Source organism: Toxorhynchites rutilus, chromosome 2, assembly GCF_029784135.1.
Source record: "Toxorhynchites rutilus septentrionalis strain SRP chromosome 2, ASM2978413v1, whole genome shotgun sequence".
Lineage (NCBI taxonomy): Eukaryota > Metazoa > Arthropoda > Insecta > Diptera > Culicidae > Toxorhynchites > Toxorhynchites rutilus.
Genome location: NC_073745.1, coordinates 214255228 through 214281188, shown reverse-complemented (window position 1 = coordinate 214281188; position 25961 = coordinate 214255228). Strand labels below are relative to the sequence as shown.

At 38.3% G+C, this 25961-nt stretch overlaps 1 protein-coding gene across 5 annotated transcripts in view; it reads right to left on the bottom strand.

Moving 5' to 3' along the window:
• The window catches only part of LOC129764698 (sodium- and chloride-dependent neutral and basic amino acid transporter B(0+)), a 294398-nt gene that overhangs the window by 193992 nt on the left and 74445 nt on the right, over window positions 1–25961 (bottom strand). For 2 of the 5 annotated variants that reach the window (XM_055764056.1, XM_055764059.1), the window contains exon 2: window positions 793–1118. The exons of 1 other annotated variant lie outside the window; for it this stretch is intronic. In XM_055764056.1, coding sequence (XP_055620031.1) covers window positions 793–822 — 30 coding nt within the window. In that variant the 5' untranslated portion in view covers window positions 823–1118. Of the gene's footprint in view, window positions 1–792; window positions 1119–1730; window positions 1818–16060; window positions 16138–25961 lie in introns of those variants that run through there. 2 more of the 5 variants (XM_055764057.1, XM_055764058.1) reach the window with 2 other exon arrangements.

Genomic DNA, 25961 nt, shown 5'->3' with positions numbered 1-25961 from the left:
TCAATTACTTCCCGTTGTATTCCATTCGGCATTCGATATGGATGTAAATACCATACCATCAACATGCAAGACATAGATTTTACGGCGTTGTTTTTCCCACCATCAAAGTTTGGCAAGCTTCCGTGATCACCCGTAAAAGAAGCGACAAAAAATCAAACTCATGACTATTTACTGCTGTTGGCGCTGTCGCTGTTTTTGTAAAACTTTGTTTCGTTTGTTTACGCCTGTCGTTGTTCTGGTTGAAACTTTATGAGGTTCGATTTTTACGAGGCTATACCTCAATAAATATCACACTTACTCGCTGTTTTTTGCACGTTAGAATCGTGGCTGCAATTATGCACGACGAACGATTTGATGCACACTGAAACCTCGAACTTGGCCAATGGCGATCGATTCATCATATCCCAACTTGGACGAGCGGTTTTCATACCTTTAGCGAATCTTCATTTCATATTTTTCGGTGCAACACACCGAAAGTGGAACAAAGCAATCAAGCAATTTCTATTGGTTTCTGGCGAGCGATGAACCTAAAAACTTGGACTCAATATCAAGCTGATTAGGGAGGCGTTAATTGCGCATACGTGTTCGATATGTTTTCCGTCGCCGTCATCCATTGGACCCAGAACAGTTTTTCAAAGCGACGATTAGCTCAACAAACAAATATTTGGGATATTTTTCACCTGTATCGAGGGCACTCACCGAAAAAAGCTGCGCTGAACCGAGATACGAAAAAATATTTCTAGGACGAAGAAAGCTAGCAAACAAATGTGGGTGGACACAATCGTAACTTACCGATTGTTTTGGCTTCTTGTTCCACTTCATCGTGGCGGTGTCTCCAATGAGCAGGCCCTGCTAATGGAGGCCACCTAGGTTGACTCGTTGGGGCTCTTGCTCTCTGTACCAGCAGATTGCCACTATTGCACTTCTTTTTTTTTCTTTTCACTTTTCGACACTAGCTCTGCCAAAGTGGGCTCGGAGTTCACTAAAACTTATCACTACTACTCTCTTCGGCTGGATGTGGCAGCACACGAACGAACGAATGGGCACAAACGGCGGCGAACTTTATTTGGTTTTTCTTCTCTTCATGCTGATTTAGTGGAACTACCAATGGACTCAATCTGTGTAGGCGGGACGAAAACAAAATGGATTAGGAGGTTATTTCAACGTTTCAACATGGGGTGAAATTATGTCCTTCTCTCGTTGACGTGTTAAGCGTACCTAGCTTCGTGAGAACAAATGCAGTTTATGGAAGATCGAAGAGCTAAAAGCATCAATTGGCCTGTAATTCAGAGCTGTCAATCAGGATCGTGGAATGAGCTCTTCTTGATGTTCAGTAGTGCTAAACATACTAATTGAATTGAATGCTTTGGCAGTTATCGCATTTTACCTAAATGTACCTAAACGATTACGGTTCGCATAATTTTTTTGATTGTTCAACAACGTTCATTCAAATTGTTATGTTTACCGGGTAAAAAATATTGCGTAATGGATGAGCTGATTCTTTTACGACACGCAATCTTTGATAGGATATTTCGTAATACAGGACGGACACAATTATATAGTCCTATCTTGACCCTATATATTCCTATATATAAGTCTGGTTTATTCTAGTTGACATATAGGAGGCTAAATTTCTTACCCTTTCTTAAAACCCTGGAAACCCTTCCATAGTTAGTATGACACAAAATGTTATTGCTGATATCAACAAAATTGAGGAAAAAAAATCGAACCTTTCCAACTGGTCCCAGTTTTCTATATACATGTCTACATAAAAACTCCGCCTGTGAATGACGGATCTCTATAGTAGCATTTCCGAAAAAGAACCTGAAACTATTGAGAACCAGAACAGAGGAACAAAAGTCCGTTAGAAGAATGGTTGTAATAGCTGTTATCAATAGTTATTATGCAAAGAAAGAAATGGATAAACTCCTAATCATATCACTCACCACAGTGAATCTTATTCTTATCTTCCCCCACTAACAATTATCCCTTCCTTGACAATCGCGAGGGAACCACGCTATGGAGGCAACCCTTCTGGCCCTCGGGCAGCGAATATCATACTAACATTCCTGCCCTTTCCCTGGTGACTGTAAGGTCGTGGCCGGCGTCGTTATTGGTTATTTAAAGTTCGAATCACCGATACTTGTACAATGCGAATGAATAGCTACTCCCAAGCGTTATTCGGTGTGTTCGACCCAAGCTCAAGCTCTATTTAAGATTTTTCAAAGTTAACCGGTGGCTCGAAAAATCTTTTTTTTCCACCACAAAAAATCATAGCTTTTGAACTACTGAATCGATTCAGATGATTGACATATAAAATTGAAAATTAAAGCTAATGAGCTAGTCTTCTTTAAAAAAAAAATTACACTTGCGTAAAAATCTGGATTTTGTTTTCATTATTATTGATTGTATTCGTTTTTCATAGTTTACTCTGTTAAATATAGAGGACGCTATATTTTTTAATATATTTTTCTTGAAAACAGAGTTTTTTTTACATAACATATCCACAAATCGGAGAGGTGTTTTTGTTCGTTTGTGAGTTATTATTTTTCAAATTTAACATGTTTTCAGTCTTCGTTCAGGTCTATGCAACAAGAATCCATTTTTTCCGCAAATGTTATATTTTTTCAAAGAAGGTGATTGGCTTCAATTTAATATGTCGGTCATCTGAATCGGTCCAGTAGTTTAAAAGTTGTAAGTTTTTGAAAAAAGTCATTCTTAGATAAAATAATTTTTCGAACCATCGATTAACTTTGAAAAATCATAGCTCAAAAACTAATAACGCCTCTCTGATTTTTGGATATGTTATGCAAATGGGAACACCAAAGTTACGTTGCCTCTTAAAGGTCGAACAAGACACGAAGCAACCAGGAAACGATGTCCTGCTCGTGCATTAAGGCAGAATCGGTTGTTCCAGTAACGAAGAGGCATATTGCGCGCATCTTCAATGAGTCACCAAACATCATCAAGAAACCTCAAGGGAAGCCGAAACTGACCGCCACCCATAAGCAGAAGAATATCATTTTCGCCCGGCAATACATGGAATGGAAACTAGAATGAAGAAATGTTGTATTTTCCGGCGAAAAAAGTTCAATTTGGATGGTCCGGACTGTTACAGTTGCTATTGGTACAATTTAAGTCAACGGCATGTCGTGAGATCGAAGCGAAACTTTGGGGGCGGAAGTTTGACAGTGTGGGGAGCCGTTTCCTATCACAGCAAGCTTCCCATTTGTTTCATTTTCATCCGAATGAACTCCGAAAAGTATCTTCAATTACTGTAGGACGTTTTGATTGGCCATATTGAGAATAACGCTACCGAGGATGTCGTTTTTTCAGCAGGATTATGCATAGATCCACGTTTCCAAGCAATCGAAGACATGGTTTGCCGAGAAGGACATTCCGTTTCTTGATTGCCGATTGCAGTCGATTGCAATCCCATAGAGAACCTATGGAGAATCTTAGCCGAGATGGTCTATGCAAACGGATGACAATTTGACAACATTTCCAGTCTCAAGGCAGTAATTCAGGAATGTTGGGCTATAATCAATATGGCAACACTTTAAAAGCTGTCTGACTCGATGCCAAATCGAGTTTTCCAAGTGATCCGAAATGTAGGTGGACATACTAAATATTAGCTACCGATTGGACTCGAAATTTGCCGCACAAATTTTCTTTTATTGAAATTTTAAGAGGCGGCTATAAGAATGTACACCCTCATTCCACATATTTGAATTAATTAGAAAACAAGAAGTGAATTTATACTTTTTTTAGAATGAATTCGATGAAAATAAACAATAATCGTCTTTTATGAGCAAAACTGTACAAAGAATTGACTTATTTTTGAAAATATTGAGGAAAAATAGGATGCGGCTAAACGAATGTCTACCACTGTAGTAGTTTAAAAGTTATGAATTTGTGAAAAAATTAAAAAATGAAAAAAATTAAATGGAGAAAAGGGGAAGAATGAGAAAATGAAAATGGACACCCTAATAAAACATAGAAAAATACTGGTCTAATGTTTTGCGATAAAGAACAAAACCACCACTTTCCGCGAAAATCTGAGATTCACTATATCGATTTGGCATGAAATGGCTGTATAAATATAAATAAAGAAGGACAATAAACGTCATGAAGGTATTCGATGTAGAGTGGAGTGAAGTAGGATTCTTGTGAATGGGAGAAAAGAATGTAATTTTGGGAAGCAAACAAAATATAAAAAAAGCTGGAAAAAACTGTAAAATTTTCAAATAAAAAGGTGGAAATTTTTTGCCCTTGGCTGCAGTGTCTTAGAATATCAACAAATATTCACGAGTAACGCATTTGATTTTATTTCAGTGTAAATGACTTCTTTTCAGCTTTAAACACACTGCCCTCATTATATTGATGACAATAACAAACGAGTTTTTTTTTATAAATTCGTTTATTTTTACAGGCTCAGTTGCATAAGTTTAAAGGAGCCGAAATCTTAAATATATTTTTAAAACTATATATATGAACAATTTTCTTAAATCTATGGTTAGTAATGTGGGAAACCGATTACTCGCGGTGAACTCGAGATTAGAAGGGTGACATATTTTTCTCAGGAAAAGGATGGGGTATAAGGAAATTATTACAATGTTGATAATCACACACACTCAATTCTTAAATCTATTCGTACTAATTTTTCGTACTTTGTGAATTTACATTTCATTCTCCTGTTTATAGCAAGCGGACCAATTACTCATAAAGGAAGAAATGGAGGGTATAAGGATATAAGGATAATCACACACGAACATCGATAGATTTAAGGAAAACATATATTTGGGACATGTAATCAAGGTCTAACCGAGCCAACACATCTCTCACCGGCACATTGGGCTGTCTTCCCCTAGCCCGAAGAGAGTATTCTAAATTCGATCTGGCAACAAGATACTCCTCGCACGACCAAACAACGTGTTCGATGTCGTGGTAACCTTGGCCACAAGCACAGATATTGCTTAAAGATTAAAACGAAAGAGTAGCGCGTCTATCGAACAGTGATTGGACATGAGTCGAGAGAAGGTGCGAATAAAGTCCCGACTCAAGTCCAGACTTTTGAACCATGGATTGAGGCTAACCTTAGGGATAATCGAGTGAAACCACCGGCCCAATTCATCTTCGCTCCACTTACGTTGCCAGTTAGCGATGGTATTTTTGCGGACTGAAGAATAAAATTCATTGAAAGCGATTTGACGCTGATAAATATCGCCTTCAATTGCACCTACCTTTGCTAATGAGTCTGCCCTCTCATTACCCGGAATTGAGCAATGTGAAGGGACCCAGACAAAGGTAATGATATAACAGCGTCTGGTTAAAGCACTCAAAATTTCTCGTATTCTCTCAAGGAAGTACGGCGAGTGCTTTTCCGGCCTCACTGAACGGATAGCTTCGACAGAGCTAAGACTATCCGTTACAATGTAATAGTGTTCAACAGGTCGTGAGGCGGCGCTGTCCAGCGCCCAATGTATTGCTGCCAATTCAGCAATATACACTGAGCAAGGATTCTGAAGACTGTGGGAGGTGCTAGAAAATTGGTTGAACACTCCAAATCCTGTGGACTCATTCATAGAGGACCCATCAGTAAAGTACATATTATCGCAATTGACACGCCAATACTTTGCATTGAAGATCGTAGGAACGATCCCCGATCGATGATAATCTGGAATTCCATGGATTTTCTCCTTCATGAACAGATCAAAATGTACAGAGGAATTGATGTAGTCAGGAAAACAAACACGGTTGGGAGTATACGAAGAAGGATCAACCTGCATGGAGATGAATTCATGATATGAGCTCATGAATCCAGAATGAAAATTTAGCTCGATAAGCTGCTCGAAATTTCCGATCACCAATGGGTTCATAACCTTACACCGAATGAGGAACCGAAGAGATAATAAATTGAAGCGATCTTTTAGTGGGAGTACGCCTGCCAAAACCTCGAGACTCATGGTATGCGTTGAGGGCATACATCCCAACGCAATACGGAGACAAAGATACTGAATTCGCTCGAGTTTAATAAGGTGTGTTTTGGCAGCTGATTGAAAACAGAAACTGCCATACTCCATCACTGAGAGAATAGTTGTTCGATACAACATTATAAGATCTTCTGGATGGGCTCCCTACCAGGTGCCGGTAATTGTACGGAGAAAGTTTATTCTTTGTTGACATTTTTTACTCAGATACCTAATATGGGCCCCCCAAGTACATTTGGAGTCGAACCAGACCCCAAGATACTTGAATGACATAGCATGAGTGATCGGTTTACCCAAAAGTTGAAGCTTTGGTTTTGCTGGTCTATGCTTCCTAGAAAAAATCACCATCTCTGTTTTCTCCGTGGAGAATTCGATCCCAAGCCCAATGGCCCAGGTTGAAAAATTGTTCAAAGTATCTTGTAAGGGTTCTTGCAGGTCGGATTCGTTTGATCCTACGACAGACACCACTCCATCATCTGCAAGTTGTCTTAGGTTGCAATTTTGTGTAAGGCAATTGTCAATATCGCTTACATAGAAGTTGTACAAAAGGGGGCTTAAACATGAGCCCTGGGGGAGTCCCATGTAGGAGATCCGACTTACTGTCGAATCCCCATGAGAAAAATTCAAATGTTTCTCACAAAGCAAGTTATATAACATATTATTCAATAGAGGCGGCAGATCCCGAGAATGGAGTTTGTCTGACAGGACCTCTATTGAAACAGCATCAAAGGCCCCCTTTAAGTCCAAAAATACTGAAGCAATTTGTTTTTTTTCGGCGTAAGCCATTTGAATTTCTGAAGAAAGCAACGCAAGACAATCATTCGTCCCCTTGCCCCTGCGGACCCATAATTGTGTATCTGAGAGTATCTGTATCTGAGTAGGCCATTCGTTTCAACCCATCGATCAAGGCGAAACAAGATCATTTTCTCCAACAATTTCCGTATACAAGACAGCATTGCTATTGGGCGGTACGAATTGAAGTCGGACGCGGGTTTTCCGGGTTTTTGAATAGCTATAACTCGTACTTGTCTCCAATCATCCGGAACAATATTATGTTCCAGAAACCGATTGAATAAATTCAACAAGCGATGTTTCGCCACATCAGGGAGGTTTTTCAACAAGTTGAACTTAATTCTATCCGTTCCTGGAGCCGAATTGTTACAAGAAAGGAGAGCAAGAGAGAATTCTACCATCGAAAACCCGGAATCAAGATCGCACCTATCTTGTGGTATATCTCGAACAATTTTTTGCACAGGAGCGGAATCAGGACAAACCTTCCGTGCAAAATTAAAAATCCATCGATGTAAATATTCTTCGCTTTCATTCGTTGAAGAGCGATTTCTCATGTTTCGAGCCACTTTCCATAATTTTTTCATTGACGTTTCTCGTGACAAACCTCCCACGAAATTTCGCCAATAAGCACGTTTTTTTCCTTTGATCAAATTTCTAAATTGATTTTCAAGGTCCAAATACGACTGAAAATTTTCAATGGTTCCACGTTTCCGAAAAGCTTTGAATGCGTTAGATTTATCCTGATAAAGCTTGGAACATTGGCTATCCCACCATGGATTGGGAGGCCTTCGACAAATAGTGGAGCCTGGGATGGGTTTCGTTTGAGCGCGAACCGCGCTGTCATAGATCAAATGAGAAAGGAAGTTATACTCCTCCAATGGAGGTAAACCATCTCTGGAATTGATGGCTAGAGCAATCGCGTCCGCATATTTTTTCCAGTCAATGTGTCTTGTGAGATCATATGCCATGTTTATAGATTCAGAAGAATTCGACCCAATGGTGATGGAAATTTTGATTGGCAAGTGATCACTACCGTTGGGGTTCTGGATTACATTCCACATGCAATCTAACGATAGTGAATTCGAGCAAAGCGAGAGGTCAAGAGCACTTGGGTTAGCAGGAGGTTTAGGTACACGTGTTGTTTCCCCAGTGTTCAAAACGGTCATATTGAAGCTGTTACAAAGGTCATATATCAACGATTATAATACAATCATCCATAGAGCAAATAATATGTTGAGCTTCATCAAACGCTTTAGTTACCATTTCCACGATCCGTACACAATAAAAACATTGTATATAACATACGTCAGATCAATCCTCGAATACTGTAGTATTGTATGGTCCCCCTACATAACTTCACACGAAGACAGAATTGAATCTGTACAAGAACAATTTCTATTATTTGCACTTCGTAAACTAGGCTGGTCTTCATACCATCTCCCTCCATATGAGGCACGTTGCATGCTAATCAATATGAAAAGCTTAAAAGAACGTCGGCACTCTGCCATGATTCTATTTATTATTGACATCATATCACAACGAGTGGACTCAGAAGAAATATTAAGAAACCTAATTTTTTACGCACCGATTAGGCACCTGAGAAACCCTAACATTTTCTACATAGATTACCGAAGAACGAATTATGCCAAATATAGTTCTATTAATCGTATGATGAGCCTCTGTAACGAACATAGTGAAATAATTGATGTAACCATGTCAAGGTCAATGCTCAAAGACTATTTGAATATAATAAGATATAGTTAAATTTCACTCTAATATTTGGGCATCTTATTTAGTCTACGCTGGTTTGACGAAATAAATAAATAAATAAAAAAATTGTGTTAAAATCGTCTTTTGAATTAAACGGATAAATTATCCAGCCAGCTCTCTTTAGATTTTTTTTTAGTTTTAAGTAGTATTAAGAATGTATTGGTCTACAATTTTGATTAACGACAATAAAATAATAATAATAATAATAATTAGGTTAGTTAAGCCTGGTGCACGTGTCTCGTAGTTCCCATTGCGACCTTCAGCCTCTGCCCAGGAACTCCGATCCCTACCTTCACGAGGTACTAGCTGAGATGCGAGCAACCCTTGGAAAGATCGGGTAACCAACCCCGGTGGGACCTTGGGTCGTATGCAAACAGGGAAGGGGGACTAGTGTAGCGTCTGTTCTCCATGTTAGGAGCGGCCCACAACAGCGTCTGTATTCCAGGTTAGGAACGGCTGAGATACCGTCCTTCAGGCAGGTTGAGGACTCTAAGAAGCAACCTGTGCCAACCCGTGTTTTCCCGGGAAAAGGAAAACTACCAATAATGCAATTGAGAAATCGGAGAATTATAGTAATGCGATCGCCTGAGGAGGGCCCCCGGACTGGAGCTGGTCCTGGAACGGGCGTACATGCGAGCGGCCAGCGGCTAGAGGAATTGGTGCAAGAGCGGACCCCTAGTCATCGGGCTCAGCCCGTAAACCGAACGCTAAACAGAACCCGCAGCACAAGAAATCACAATGGCAATGCTGCACCTGCAAATGATGCTGCGATTGGACGACGTCAGTCGCTCACATTGACAGGCCGCCAACGGCAACGAATCATGTGGACGAGAGAGATGAATGAATTCGTGATTCGTTGCTATTATGTCTGCACAAGATTGGAGACGGACATGTCCGGCAGACCAAGAATGCTGGAAATGTTCAACGAGCAGTTCCCACGATTTGCCGGCCAACTAGATCGAAATAAGCTCTACACACGGAGACGAGCGATTTTGTCACACAACATGCTGTCCCCGGCTGAAATAGAGGCCATCAAGTTGGAAGTGCAACGAGAACTGCGTAGAGAGAGTGGAAGATCGAGCGATATGTCGAGAAGGAGCTCTGCTAGGCTGAGTGCATCGTTCGCTAGTGAAAGGCGCGAATCTATTGCACCACCACCGGATCCAGTGGATGAGCCTAGAGGACAAGAGCCGGCAGAGGATCAACAACGAGGTCAATTAAAGAACGAATTGGCTTTCCACATGGATGCAGCAGTGACCCAGTTTTACGGAACGGACCCCTTAACCCGACACAAGATTCCGAAGTTGCAGTATTCCCACCGACTAACGAGTGCCGTCCAAGTACTCGACCAGGAAGTACTACCTGTGTACCTGGAAGTGGTAGAGAATCTAGAGGAGCTGCAATTTATCGTTTATTGTGGAACTGTAGCTGTTGTACGGACGTTAGGAATGCGCACCTTTCACCAAGACGATAGACAGAACCGCGTACTCTCCAAAAAACCGAAACCTGCTTGGATGAGACGCCTGGAAGGTCGTATCCAAACGCTCCGAGTAAAAATCGGTCGACTAACGCAGTACAAGAGGGGAAGTCGATCGCGAAAGCTGATTCGTGGAGTTGCTGAAATTGTGAAGCCGGCAGAGCTCTCTGATCTTAATGAAAACCGCATCATTGAGATCCTCGACACCCATGTACAACGGTTGAGTGCTCTATCAAAAAGGTTAAGACGTTATACGGAATGTACGAAAAGGCATGCGGATAATCGTATGTTCAGTATGAACGAAAGGGAGTTCTACAGCCGCATCAAAAAGAAACGCAATAATTACGATGGTGGTCTTCCTGAGATTGACGAAGTTACCCAGTTTTGGTCAGGCTTATGGGAGAACCCTATTCAACACCGAAGTAACAGGATGTGGCTGGCAGAAGAAGAGGAATATGGAAACGGACTTGAAGCAATGCCTGCCGTTATGGTAACCGCCCATGATATCAACGAAGCCATTCGATATTCCAGGAATTGGGCTGCGCCAGGACCAGATTTCGTGCACAATTTCTGGTACAAAAAGTTTTCTTCAACTCATGGGCGAATGGCAGAGTGCTTCAATAAGGTATTAGAAAATCCCCAAACAACACCGGAGTTCGTGACCAGGGGAATTACTCATCTGATGCCAAAGGATCAAGACACAGCGAATGCGGCGAAGTACAGGCCAATAACATGTCTAACGAGCCTGTACAAGCTACTTACGTCGGTGATTAATAAAAAGATACAAAACCATTGCGAAGTTAACGAAATATTAACAGAAGAACAGAAAGGCTGTAAACAGAACACGCGGGGCTGCAAAGATCAAGTCGTTATCGATGCAGTCATCGTCGGACAAGCAAGCCGAAACAGAAGGAACCTGAGTATGGCGTACATTGACTATAAAAAAGCATACGACTCAGTACCGCATACGTACCTGATAAAGGTACTAAAAATGTACAAGATACATGATGGCGTCATCAGGTTTATGGAACACGCAATGGTAAACTGGAGCACCTCGCTTAGTATCACCGACGGAACAACTATGTTGAGATCCAGAACTCTCAATATTCGCAGGGGAATATTCCAAGGTGACACATTCAGTCCTTTGTGGTTTTGCCTTGCGATGAACCCCTTGAGCAGAGCACTCAACCGAAGCAGCCATGGCTACCATATCAACAGAACAACGACAATAAACCATACCTTCTATATGGACGACTTGAAACTGTTTGCGGAATCAACAGAAGCGCTACATAGTCTTCTACAGTGTGTTAGCGACTTTAGTTCCGATGTGCGGATGGAACTCGGAATCGAAAAGTGTAAGGCAGTACAGCTCCACCGTGGACGATTGGTGGAGACTGAAGGATTCCGCATTAACGAGAGTGAAGTGATTCAAGATTTGGTGGAAGGCGAATCCTATAAGTACCTGGGATTTCTGCAATTGAAAGGGATTTGTCACACAAAAATCAAGAAGGAACTCCAGGAACAATTATTGATCAGAATCAACCAGGTTTTGAAAACAAACCTCTGCGGCGGCAAAAAAATCAAAGCCGTCAATACGTTTGCCGTTCCTTTACTCACGTACAGTTTCGGGGTGCTGAAGTGGACGAAAACCGATTTAGAAACAATAGAAAGAGCAATGAGAGTGACGTTCACAAAGCACCGTATGCACCATCCAAAGTCGTCCATAGAAAGATTCACCTTGCCACGTGTTGAAGGAGGAAGAGGTGTCACTGACATTAGAGCGCTTTGCAGTTCCCAGATCCAGCAGTTGCGGAGTTACTTCGTGGAAAGTCAGACCCGTCACGATATCTATCGCGCTGTCTGTGAAGCGGACCGTGGATTCAGTGCCCTGCATCTGGCGCAGGAGCAGTACGAACTTAGCTGCAATTTGCAGACCATAGAAGAAAAAACAACATCATGGAAGCAAAAGGAACTTCATGGGACACACCCCCATCGTTTAGAGCAAGCGCATATCGACAAAGTATTATCGAACACGTGGCTGGTGCGAGGTGAACTCTTTTCTGAAACAGAAGGGTTTATGGTAGCCATCCAGGACCGGATAATAGCGACCAAAAACTACCGGAAGTACATCTTGCACGAAAACGTTGTTGACTGTTGCAGAAAGTGCAATAAAGTAGGAGAGACGATAGAACACGTCATAGCCGGCTGTGGAGCGCTAGCCGAATCAGCTTATCTCAATCGTCACAACTCGGTTGCCAAGATTGTTCATCAACAGCTAGCATCAAAACGCAACTTGGTAAATCAGTTGGTACCCTACTACAAGTATATTCCGGATCCGGTTTTGGAAAATAGCTGCTACAAGTTGTACTGGGATCGCGAGATTATTACGGATGTCCGAATACCAGCTAATCGCCCTGATATTGTGGTCTACGATAAAAATAAGAAAGAAGTGCTGATAATAGACATTGCAGTACCGTTAGACCACAATCTACAATCTACGTTTGCTGCCAAGATAACCAAGTATCACGACTTGGCAGAAGAACTAAAACAAATGTGGCATTTGAAAGGCATCCGTATTATACCAGTAGTGATCTCTGCTACTGGTTTAGTTCCACACTCTCTCACGCAGTCATTGGAGGAGCTGCAAGTAACAGAGCAGCTTGCGGTTATGCAGAAAGCGGTGATTCTTGGAACGTGTAACATAGTGCGACGGTTCCTGAATCACCATAATTAGAACACGATGATTGTGCAGACACTATTATAAAGAGAAAAAAAGAAAAAAAAAAAGATACCACAGAGCCTAATCCCCCTTTGGCATTTAAGAAGCCCGGGGGTAGGTGAATATTCCAGCTCAATGCTGAGAAGTGCCATAACTCTATATAATAATAATCACTGAACTCTTCATTGATTGATTACCCTTTGACCCTTTACAATTTCCTTTTACTATAAATTGTCTAGTACTTCTACAAAAATTCGTCATTATAATATGAAATTATTTTCAGACAAATTTATCGTTCAAGATTCTTCAAGCATTTGGGAATAACATGTTTCTCCGTTGCATGGAATACATGTTTGATACAGAGAATATTATAAAATAAAGACAGCTCAAATCGAACCATTCCTTCCTCGGGTTTAGGGCACACCAACACATTTGGCCTTCCAGTTTTTGTTTATATAGATAGAAGATATAGGAATGCGTTATTCCGTCTGAAAATCCTTTTCCACTATCGAACAAAAATCAATTTCGTTAGCGCCAACATCAAATGGACTAGCAACGCTTAGCTAATTGTAGAACATATGGGAATTCAATTTTCCGAATTTTCCGATTTTTCTCTCCGTTATATTGATCTACGGGAAGAGACAAATACAACGAAATATAGATGACTCAAACTGAAACACTCCTTCCTCGGGTTTTGCGCTTACCAACACATTTGGCCTTCCATTTTTATTTATAGATATAAAATATGGAAATGCGTTATTTCGCCTGAAAATCCATTTCCGCTTACGAACGAAGATCAGTTTCGATAGCGCAAATATCGAATGGACTAACAACGCTTATTATGATGTAGTTTTCGAACATGTGGGAATTAAATTTTCCGAATTTTTCGACCTTCCTTCAGGATTTTCCGAAATTTTTTCGATTTTTCTCTCCACTATATTGATCTACGAGAAGAGACGAATACAAAATAAAGAAGGCTAAAATCGGACCATCCCTCCTTCGGGTTTCACGCTTACCAACAGATTTTTCCTTATATTTTTATTTATATAGATTTAGTAACTGTCAGTTCCAGTGAAGAGCATTTTATTAAAGAAAAGCTCAACGTTAGTCAACGTATTAATAAAGCCCTAATGTGATTGATAGAAGCAATAAAATTTTATTATGCGTTTTTTATTGAAAATTGCATTAAAAGCAAGAACTTTTTGAGCTTTCTACTACTAAAATCTGTCTTAATTTAACTACAGTTAAATACATATAATTTGAAGATTTTGGTATCACTTACTTAAAAGTTTTAGAACTGTATTCAGTATAAAATTTTCTCATCTTTCAAATGGATCAACATAATAGCTCTAATTAATGTACCCACTTTTGAAATTAAATTTTGGAATGAAACAGAACCCAAAACAAAAAAAAAAAGTCCAACTCCATACCCGTTCTCGAGTTCACTTTTGTCAAATTTGTTGGCTCTCTTTTGTAATGACGGACATTATACTGACATTATACTGAAATTCAAACATTTGAAGTCACACAACAACATAAATTATTCATTCGATTTGTCTCATTACATGTAATCAACGAAAGAATCCAGCTGTTCGACCAATTTTACATACCGAAACTTCTACTTCTAGAGGACCACTTCAAGAGTCCCCTACTCTTACATCAGATCGATATACATATTTGATTCAAAATGAATGTTGACGAATTTTCCTATATTCAATTCCTCTGATCGATTATCACGAATAAAAAAAACGTGACAGTAACGCTTTCGGCATCGATATGTCCGCACGAACATCAAACCGTATAATTATAAACCTGATGAGAGGCAATTAAATTAGAGGTCGAAACAAATAAATAGAGGTCACCGTTCGAAGAGAATTTTAAGTCACCACGCTTTTCTTTCAGTATGCTTGTGCATATTAGATAACTCTTGCTGAGTAAATGCTGGCTGATAAGTTAACCAACAAAGTTTTTTGCAAAATATCCGCCTTATCCAACTGCCATTTTTATCCCAGCATAAAACCAACAATTCCCACCGTAAAACAAACCAAACGACATATAGCCACCGCCGCCGCCATCGGAAAGTAACAAAACTTTAATTTACGGCTGTAAACCGCCGCCCGCCATCAAAAGCCAGATGTGCGGGGCACTATAAACCGTGCCTCGTTTTGGGGAGTTACGGCTGTAAGTAGCCTATCTAGAGAGCAGCAGCAGCATAGCCATGTTGGAGGAGCTGAGTCTGTTATTAAATTCACATGCATGCATAATTCTGAATTTGCCATTTTTGTTCGAGTTCTCCTCTATTCTTGCTCCTGCCGCGTTCTCCTCTGACAGTTGGTATTTTCTGTTCTTTTTCAATCAAATCGAAAAAAAAACTTTCTTTCACAAAAACATTCAGAACCACTACAACTCGTGACTTATTTCAGTCTTCACAACATAGTTTTACATTTAATTACATAATCTCTCACTGTCGCTGAGATGCTGCGGTTGGTGTGACGGAGGTGGCATCTGTGGTGTGTACGAGTGGGTACAAACTTTTGTGGGAATATTGCAGAACAACCCGGTTTCCAACGAGAAACCCCCGCTCGCGTGCTACTCGAGCTCGAAGATAAGCGATGGCTTCATTACAGATAACCCGCACTGAATGAGCGCCCTTGTTGCAAATTAATTAGACATTAAACACTTGTCGTTGAAGAGTAGGTTTCTGTTACTCTTTTCTTTCTGTACCCAACATTCATAAACTCGAAACGACAGCCTCGCCCCCACATGCCCCTTGTCTGTAGCTTCAAGTTGCTCCATTCATAGGAAGCAGGAAAATTTGTCTTTTCATAATGGATGCACATTCGCTACGATTGAAAAGTTTTCCACCCTGTTTACCCAGCCAGTGGTTATGCAATGTCTTCTCATTGAAATATTCGATTTTGTCGGCTCAATAAATCGTTCGCAGGCGCGAAGGAAAAATAGAGTGAATTTCTAATCAAATATCATCATTGTTGCGAGTGGTTGTAAAGCAATACTATTTGCGTAAGATGCATTTTCCGCACGGATGCTAAAAATTGGTTTTGCTCTTGATTTGTTCCAGCGGTGATTTTTTCCAACACCAATAATGTCGTAGATTTTGTACTGAATTCTGGTCCTACATTCAAACCCAATTAAGCGGAACATTATTTCAACAGGAAACTCGTCACTATTGGTTCGGTTTTTTTTCTACTTGAAGTTTGGAAATTCCCCGATGTAACTTTTTTCTGCGCAGGTTGCTAGTGCAACAAGAATGATGGAGCCCTGCCGCTAGTGAAGCTGATTCGCGATTTTTACGTTGGTACTTTTTTGCCACATCCATAATCCTTCCATTTGGCTGGCTGTCTGACGGATGATGATGATGATGATGATATCTGTAGGTAAAGAATGAGAGACAGAAAAAAACACATTTAATTGCTAGCCGAGTTTCGAGGAGTAGATCGTAAAAGAGTCAGAATGTGATTGAGGGTTGTTTTCTGGTTTATCACATTCTGTGGCTCTTTTAGCTCTAGAAGAAGTAATGATGATATGTTGGAATATGATAGAATTGTATGAGTGTGCGCTACCCAGACCGCAGCCGTAAAAAAAGAGATATATAAAAAAGCCATCATTATAAAATACACTTTGCAATCGGCAGTTAATGAGAAACACTCTAACCATTTATATCAATAAACTGATAAGTGAAAAATACAGGATACAACAGAAACATGTTTGAAGCCGTTTGTCGACAAAAATACTTTAATGATAGATACAATATATTCAGATTTTTATGGTAATATTATGGATTCTGTGTTTTAATTCCTTCTGAATTTTCTATATCAATGTTGAAATAAATGTGTCTGTTGTATTAATTTGAGAACATTAGATACTGAAATTAACTTGAAAGCTGAACAAACCTGAAATAGTACGAAAGAAGTTCTTTATAGAACACTACTAGGCTAACCACCCTACAATTCTCTGAACTCAAATTTTTTCTCATTCTGAAGACTATCAAAAATATTTTAAGACTAACAATATGAAGAAACCTTTTCAAGTTTAAGTAACAAGAATATGTTAAGGGAGTATTCTTGTCTAGAAATTTGAACAAAAATATTTTTTTTCCTTCATATTTCTGTAGTTTAGGCATTCAAGAACATACTTTAGAGAGGAATTATCGAAAATCCTATTATTTACCGAGTTAGAGCCATTTTAGTGATGCGGTATCTAACCTGGCACGGCCATAATGAACTTCAAACGCATTTTTCTTAAAACTGGCGTACACGATATCTCAAGTTCTACTGAACCGATTCATGTCAAATTTATATGGATACAATCTGCAGGCATCTCGCTATCGCATGAACCTCTAAAATGCGATATTTTTTAAGTTTTACTATTTTTAAAAGATAGAGAAACGTAAAAAAACGTTTTGAACCGCATTTTGTTTTTCAAACAGGCGCCATTTTGCCAAAAAAATATGTTTTTGACTTGTCCGAGGTTCATGCGATAGCGGCATCTTCACTGATTCAGAATCTGTTCGATTTTTTTTAATTTATCTAAAATTTTTTTTTAATGATGATATAATGGATGATAAAAATATTCTTCGTTTAATTTTTACGGAGCACGAAAAAACGTCCGAAATTCATGTTTCTATACTAGAATACCCCCTTAAACGGGGTTGCGGAGCTAGCAAACAATTACAGATTTTTGCAAGGAGCTATAGCATCTAGAGATTAAGATTTTTTCCAACTAGGGCTCACATTTATATAAACTAGAAATGTTGATTTAGTGTGGTGGTATTTTGTATTTTGAATCAAAAATATATTTTAAGTATTTAGTGTTTTCACACACTAAAATTTTAATTATATTCCCTTGAAAATACTTGACACCACTGCCGTTCTATGCATAGTTGTCCCATGTTACATTTTGACAATTTTCACTTTTCTCCATAAAACGATGTTTGTATGCCTAGTTTTCCGGATAAACACAGAAAAAGTTATAGTTTGTTCCCAGCTTTTAAAGAACAACATCAAGCTCAATTGTCCCATGTTGATATTCTATTCATAACTGTCCCACCATATATTTTCTGTATATCTAATAAATCGCTTCAAGCACAATAATTCAATGTCACGCTTTCAACAGGGCTAATACACTCATTTCTGGTTTGGAAGAACGAACTAATTCTCAAACAAATAAAAAAAAGTTTAACAGAGCACGTGTACACCTTGTCAGCGAATGCGTAATAACAACGAGATTTATATTCTGCAAAGGTGTTGCAGATTATTCCCTTCTTCATAAATCGATGCATAATCTTTCGGAAAACACAAAAAAAACTTATTGTTTGTTCCCAGTATTTCAGAAAACAACATCAAGTTCAGTTGTCCCATGTTGATATTCTAGGCATAACTGTCCCACCATGAATTTCTAAGCCTGTAACCAAGATTGATTGATTCAAATGAGGAGATCTTTTCATATTTCATTAAACAATAGTTCTCTGCTTATAAAAAACCGAGTTCATTGCTAAACCGAGATGCTTAGAGCTCCTGGTAGACAAATGTGCTAGAAAACTTTGAATGCGTTTTTCTCAGTTGCTGATTTGGGAACATGGGACAACTATGCGTAGAACGGCAGCATACTATTGACAATATTTCATACACTAATATCATTATATGAGTAGAATCATACTATCGTACCACTTAAATTGAATGAGTTTTGAGATGGAAAAAATTACTCGGCCAAAATCATATGGGATAATGTAATGAATATCTTCTTTTCAAGATTGGCTTCATAACATTACTTGTTTTGGACTGAAACGAAACAATCTAAAAAAAAATCAAAATTACGGTGTTCCATAACTATAAACGAGTCATTCTGGAATTGCTGAAAACTAATCTCTCATCGTCGAATCCGTCGCTTACGCCCATTCCAAAAATAACATGCATACCATTCAACATCCGTTGTGTTTACCTGATCTGCCACTATGTGACATCTTTCTATTCGATGGAGTCAAAGGAAAAATATTACAATGAAACCGTTTTGAGAGTTTGGAGACAATTGAGCAAAGCAAAACACTAAGGGCACTTATGGCTAGATAAATAAAATACTTCGATGAGTAGATCATTGACTCATATCAGTAATCTATTTAGTTATTGATGATCTTGTTTTTGCAAACATTGTACAATTTCCTTGCAAACAAACAATTCCAGATTTAGATACCTAATTCAGATTCCACATTCCAGATTCCAAGCCCCAGGTTCCAAAGTCCAAATTCTAAATTACAAATTCCAGATTCCAGATTTTAACTTCAAATACAGAATCCAGACTTGAATACCTGATACAGATTCCACATTCCAGATCCCAAACTCCAGATTACAAAATTCCAGATTCTCGATTCCTAATTCGTGCTTCAGATTCCAGAATCCAAGTTTCAGAAGCTCAATTGAGGATCCAGATTCAAATTTCAGATTTAAATATAACAGTTTTAGATTCTAGAGTACTGTAGGTCCAGATACATACACCAAAAATTTAATTTATAGCACATGTTTTGGCATCCCAATTTTTTACATTAAATGAGCCTAAAAATAACAGAAAATGCGCTACTCCCCAATACTTGTGTATCATTTGTATAATATACTAGCTGACCCGGCAAACTTCGTCCCGCCCAAAATTTCTTGTTATCAATACCTTCGAACATTCGCGTTTTCTTACTAAGCGCACGTTCATGGCTCCAATCGCAGAACTGTTTATTGATTGATCTCCTAATCGACCCTTCAGAATTACCTTTTGCTAGAAAATTTCTTTTACTTCTACCAAAACTTGTCATTATAATATCAAATTATTTTCAGACACAATTCTCGTTCAAGATTTGCAAATGCTACTTGCAAATAATATGTTTTTCCGTTACATGGAATAAATGTAAAAATATGATAGAATCTCTAAATCTAAATCGGATAATTCCTTCCTCGAGTTTTGCTGGACTAACAACGCTTGTCACGATGCTATTGTAGAACATATGGGAATTGAATTTTCCGAATTTCCCGATTTTCCTTCAGAGTTTTCCGAAAATTGTCAATTTTCATGGGTGGTTGAAATATGTGTAACATCATCTCCATTCCAGAGGAGGGGGTGTCACACCTTCATAGAAACATATTTCGTACCCAAAAACCCTCACATCCCATATTTGGCTCCATTTGCTCATATGTCAAATTTGGAAGGAGTGTTGCATCACCTTAGACACGTTTGCACGTTGCCCCCTCAAACTTTCACATTCTAAATTTGGCTCTAATTGCTCGAATAGTTTTTGAGTTGTGGAGAAATTTATGCCTCATTTGTATGGCAGCCCCCCTCTTGGAGAGGGGGAGGAGTGTCTATTCACCATAGAAACGTTTCGTGCCCCCTAAAACCTTCGCATGCCAAATTTGGCTCCATTTTATTGATTAGTTTACGAGTTCTGCAGAAATTTATGCTTTATTTGTATGGGGGAGGAGTGTCGAGCCACCATAGAAACGATTAAACCCTATCCCTAAAACCTCTATATGCCAAGTTTGATTCCATTTGCTTCATTAGTTCACGTGTTATTCAGCCCTCCACCCCTTAAGAGAAGAAGGAGGAGTGTCTATCCACCATAGAAACATTAATTACCCCCTAAAACCTCCATATGTCAAATTTGGTTCCATTTGTTTGATTTGTTCTCCAGTTATGCAGAAATTTTTGTTTTATTCGTATGGCAGCGCTCCCCTTCCCTCAGAGAGGTGGAATACTCCTTAGAATTGCCACTAAATGTAAAAATCGTTATTGGGATCGATTCGAAATATTTTCACATAACAGTGGATTTCGTTGGAATGTTTTTCCTGAACGCGATACTAACTATTATTTTTGTTTGCCGTTTCGTTGAACCAGTCTGAAAAGATGCTGTTTGTGTAAGGGTTTGGTCTCTTTTGCTTAGTTTCAAGAGCTTCTAAATAGTTTAATACGATCCTCGAGTCCAAAAATTAAGTAATTTGATTTTTTTTCCAAATAGTTGAAATGGCTTCCTAATATAATGCTAAATATGCTTTCATGCGAAGTTAGTTCGGTGTTCTATGTGCAGTCTCGTTTTAGTCCAAATGCTTTTTTATGTAGCAAAATGCGACATCACCTCCTACATACAGATAAGGCTAGAACTTATAATTCTCGTTATTTCTTCAAACGATATCAGAAGTCAAACGCATTGCTCCATAAAGCCATAAAGCATGTTTGTAGTGAATATCTCAGATTTTCATCCCTGAAGATCTCATCATTGTGATAGAAAATCCTTATCAGAAAAAAAACTGTTCAAGATTTCTTGTAGAAGACCTAATACTTATAGACGGAAAATTTCATCATTGTTTTTTTATGCAAAATGTGTTAATCTATCTCCCTAAAATGTAATCCTTTATTTGGTACATGCACAAATGCTGTTTCTTCCAGTTTCTTATTCGCAAATAAAAAACCGAATATCCGGCTTCGAAGCTTGCCGGATATCCGGTATCCGGTATCCGGAAAAACTACTATCCGTTTCATCACTAGTTTTTAGTGTCAAGATGTACAATTTACAAGAACATGTATTTACAAAAACCAAAGCCTTAATGAAACTTTGTCCTCTTATATAAGAATTTCAACATTTCTCATCGTCGATTATTTCCTCTGGGGGTACGGACCATTGCTATGTTAATAAGTCAAAAAATTTGGAAGAACTTAAAGAAGAAATAACTCGGATTTTCAACAGCATCGAAGTCATAATGTTAGAGTTGTGCATGAAGAATTTTGTTCACCGTTTAAAACGCGTTATCGAAAATGTCGTAAAATAAACATTTTTTCTCGTTTTTGAAAAATAAAAATCGGTTTTGTAGAAGTTATTAAAATTTGTTGTGTGAGCGTTTAATCTGAAAACCCCTGTATATACATTATGAGTGACGTTATTATCTATTTGTGGTTAGGAAACTCGGGCGGGCAATCCTTATCATCCAAGACTGATGTAACCAAGCATGCTAGTAACCACGGATAGTTTGCACAATTCATTCAATTTGAAGAACACGATAATGGACACCTAGGTAAGAAATTTATCTTTCACTACTATAATTATGAAAATTAATATTGGAAATAGAAGAGCACCCTGAAAACATGACTATCAAATTCTAGAATCATGTTTTCTGTGATGGATATAAAACACCTAACAACGATTGATGGAAGCTCTCAAATGCTTACGATCCTTATCCTGTACAGGAAGCACAACAACCAATGAATCGTAGACAGTAAAATGTATACTACCCAGTAGGAATTCCGCCTCCTTTTTTCAGCAGTGATTCCGCGCATTCCTGTAACCTTGATATACACACACGTGAACTTCACCCATTCATTGGATACAACAGTGGATTCGTTCCCCAAGAATAATAACCATTATATTGAGGCTCAAGTTGTGGATAACCATTGACTTGCATGTTGTCTTCATTTTCCAATTATTCGGTCATAAGCCAGCGTTTCTCAAAATAAATCATCCGATGCGCAAAAAGTTGCCCTAGGCAGATGATGAATGAAAAAAAAAATCCCGTCATGTATGAACTTTGAAAATTATAATCGCTTCATTCCGCTCCACCTCCTGCTGAATATATTTACCGGTCGAATCCACAACAAAAAAATCAGCGATACGATTGTATCTGCCGGAATACAATTTATTACAAATGACCCCGACAGTTGAACCTTCAACAACTGACCCTGATCGATCCGCGTGATTCTGCAATTACCCAAGGCTCTCAGATCATGGAGTTTAGATTTATTTAAATTTAAGAACGAGATGAATCTATTTTTTCGAAATTATGGAAACGAAACGAGAAACCCCTTCGTTTCGGTAAATGCTTCATACCGACGACGAGTCCTAGACAGTGACATTGACATTGATTTCACGCCGTTATACACACTCTGAGGGCGTCTCTGACTGCCAGCGTCCTTCCGGAATAGGCAGTCCAATGTGTTCAACACATCATGCTTAAGTACGCGTGGATAATGAATGAGTGATCCATTGGCGCACGGTTAGTGCACCCAACCCCCTGCTATTTGGGCGCAAAACGGTGGGTGGTCAACTCACGTATGGACAATGTTAATGATGAGTTTGTAATGAGCTGCACACCAAGCGCCAAGCTCGGCATAATGCACGACAAAAAAACCTTTAAAATAAACGTTAGTTACACCTTTTTTGTTCCAGCGGCGTGCTTTTCGCGGTTTTTTTTTTCCTGTGTGAAGAGACCGTAGCGTCTAATGATTATGCAGAGGCGGTTTCTAATAATACATCAAATTATTGGGAGGGTCAGTGCCATTGAATATGGTTTTTGGAGGTCTCTTGAAGTGTGTTAACTTTCTTCGTCTGACACTTTTTTTGAGCAAATTAATTTAGATTTATTGGGTTTCCCTTTTTTCGGTGCCACATATTTATTCATGTTTCATTATCAATTTCATCACTCATAACAAAACAAAAAATATGCCATAGGTATTCAGGAAGCCTTTAAATATAAAATAAATATATTTAAGCTTATGATCATTTTACAACAGTCTGGTAGCATTCCAAAAATAACCAATCAATATAGATCTCCATATAAATCAAAATCAAATGGGTAATCTAAATTATCATTTCTTTACCTTTTCGAAGCCAGCTGAAGTAATGTAGCGTCTGCATGAACTGAACATGACATTCACAATAGATTTCCGACATGTTGATCCCACTCACAAATATGTAATTCCATAGATGAGATGACACTTTTGTCATTATTCATGGTCATGGGAATCATTTAAGACGATTTTCTGACAGTCGAAAGTTTATGGCGTTGGAGAGAACGATTAAAAATAACTTGAGGAAGTTGATTTAATAAGGCCCTACATCACTTGCAACACAAGAGAGCAATTCCACCCCAAATCAACCGGCTGCTGGCCAAACCCTCTTAGATTTCTTTGAAACTTGGTACTTATGATGGAAACTACATAAAATCACAATTTTCAATATCATATGACCAGTTTTAATTACAACTGATTTTTAAAAAAATTAATGATTTTGAAGTCATTGATCTTCTTTTCAAAAAATATTAAATCAAAATCCAGATGTCTGACTTAAATATGATGTATGACAAAGTTGTTACAAAATGAATGAACCATTTAGGAAAAATAACATTTTAAATTTACTGTTAAAAAATCCTACTTAAAAATTTAATTTATTTTGAAAACCTTTATATCTCAAAACGCCCCCCTTCGATATTTTTTTTTGTATGTTTTTGTTGGAAAGGCCTTCAAATTTCACTAATTTTGATGAATAGTTGTGCCGTGGTAAACTCACCAAAATGGAGATATGAATTTTTGTTTTTTTTTAAATTTCAATACTTTGTGAAATTGTGCATAAAAATGGAATCTACACTACATGAAACACTATATGTATAAAGTTTTATCCTTGGACTAACCGTTCCCGAGATATAACAATTTTTCTTCTTCTTCTTCTTCTTCAATGGCACTAACGTTCCTAGAGGAACTTCGCCGTCTCAACGTAGTATTACTTGCGTCGTTTTTATTAGTACTTAGTTGAGATTTCTATGCCAAATAACACGCCTTGAATGCATTCTGAGTGGCAAGTTCTAGAATACGCGTGATCACAGTGCAAGTCGGAGGAAATTTCTTTGACGAAAAATTCCCCCGACCAGAACGGGAATCGAACCCGAACACCCGGCATGTTAGTTATGACGCTAACCACTCGGCCAAGGGAGCACAAAAACCATTTTTATATTATTCAAATCATGTTCGTGAAATTCTAGAAAATGCAACCTGCTGCTGAAAATTACGATTAAGGTTTCGACATCGTATAGAAATTCCACTATAAAGAAATTATTATATCTCGAGAACGGTTAGTCCTAGGATAAAACTTTATGTACATTTTTTCATGTAGAATCGCAAGAGGATTGCATTTTTCATGTTACTTTTCTTAAATGGTTGGGATTTAACAGAGTATTGGAATTTCAAAATTTTTCAAAAATTCATATCTCCATTTTGGTTAGTTTACCACGGCACCACTTTACGTCAAACTTTGCTAAATTGAAGGGGATTTCCAATGAAAATGTACAAAACATATCGGAGAGTTTTTTTTGAGATTTTTTAAAGTTTTAAATATTAAATTAAATTTTTGAGAAAGATTTTTTCACAGTAAATTTGAAATGTTATTTTTCCTAAATGGTTGATTTATTTTCTAACAGCTTTGTCAAACATCATATTTTAATCGCGTATCTAGATTTTGAGTTACGATTTTTTGGAAAAAAATATTCAATGTTTCTTCATACACCCTAATAAAAAATCAGTCGAAACTAAAATTGGTCATATGATAATGAAAATTGTGATTTTTTGTAGCTTCCATGTTTTGTACCAAGTTTTAAAAAAATCTAAGAGGGTTGCGTCAACATTTACCGTTTTCCGGCTGATTTGGGGTGGAATTGCTCAAGAGGAAATCTTGTCCTGCTCCGGATTTTTGAAGAGCTCTGGCTTATGTATTGCTGACTCCAGCATCTCTTGGTTAACTTCAAAAACGTTGAAATCAATAACGTCTAGGGGGAGGGGGGGATAATCCATTGACACCCGTTGCCCTTTGGAATTCGAAATATAAAAGTTAGAGCAAAAACAAACCAATTTTTAGAAAAAGAAATTAAAAACAGCGCGCAAAATCGGTTATATTTAAAGGTATTATTTTTTATAAAGTTGCTTAAAATAAGTGGGGCTACAACATTGTCGTATTATGTTTACCCCTCCCACAGAAGAAATTAATAACACTCGATCATCATCGACTTCAGAATGCAGCCTTTCGATGCGATCGATTTGGTCTCTAGAACCATTCGAACCCAGTAGAAAAAAAACTATAGAGGGTTGTATTCATGATCGCATTGTCGACGCAAAACTTCAATTGTTTTTTTTTATTCGCTCGGTTATTACTACGGATATTATTGTACAATGAAATAAAATTTAGGAATTACATCTATAGTAAATTTTTTGTTGGGACTTGAAACGGGCCGTGGATTTCCGTGGATTTGATGCTTTGGAAACATCGGAAGCCAAAGTCAACCATTCCAATATAAAGGGTGTGTCACATCAAATTGCATCACGGAAAAAACGCTGTAGAAATTCGCCCAGTAGACCGATCCTTTTGAAAATTTTAGACAGTAAAATAAAAACTATTAAACAACTT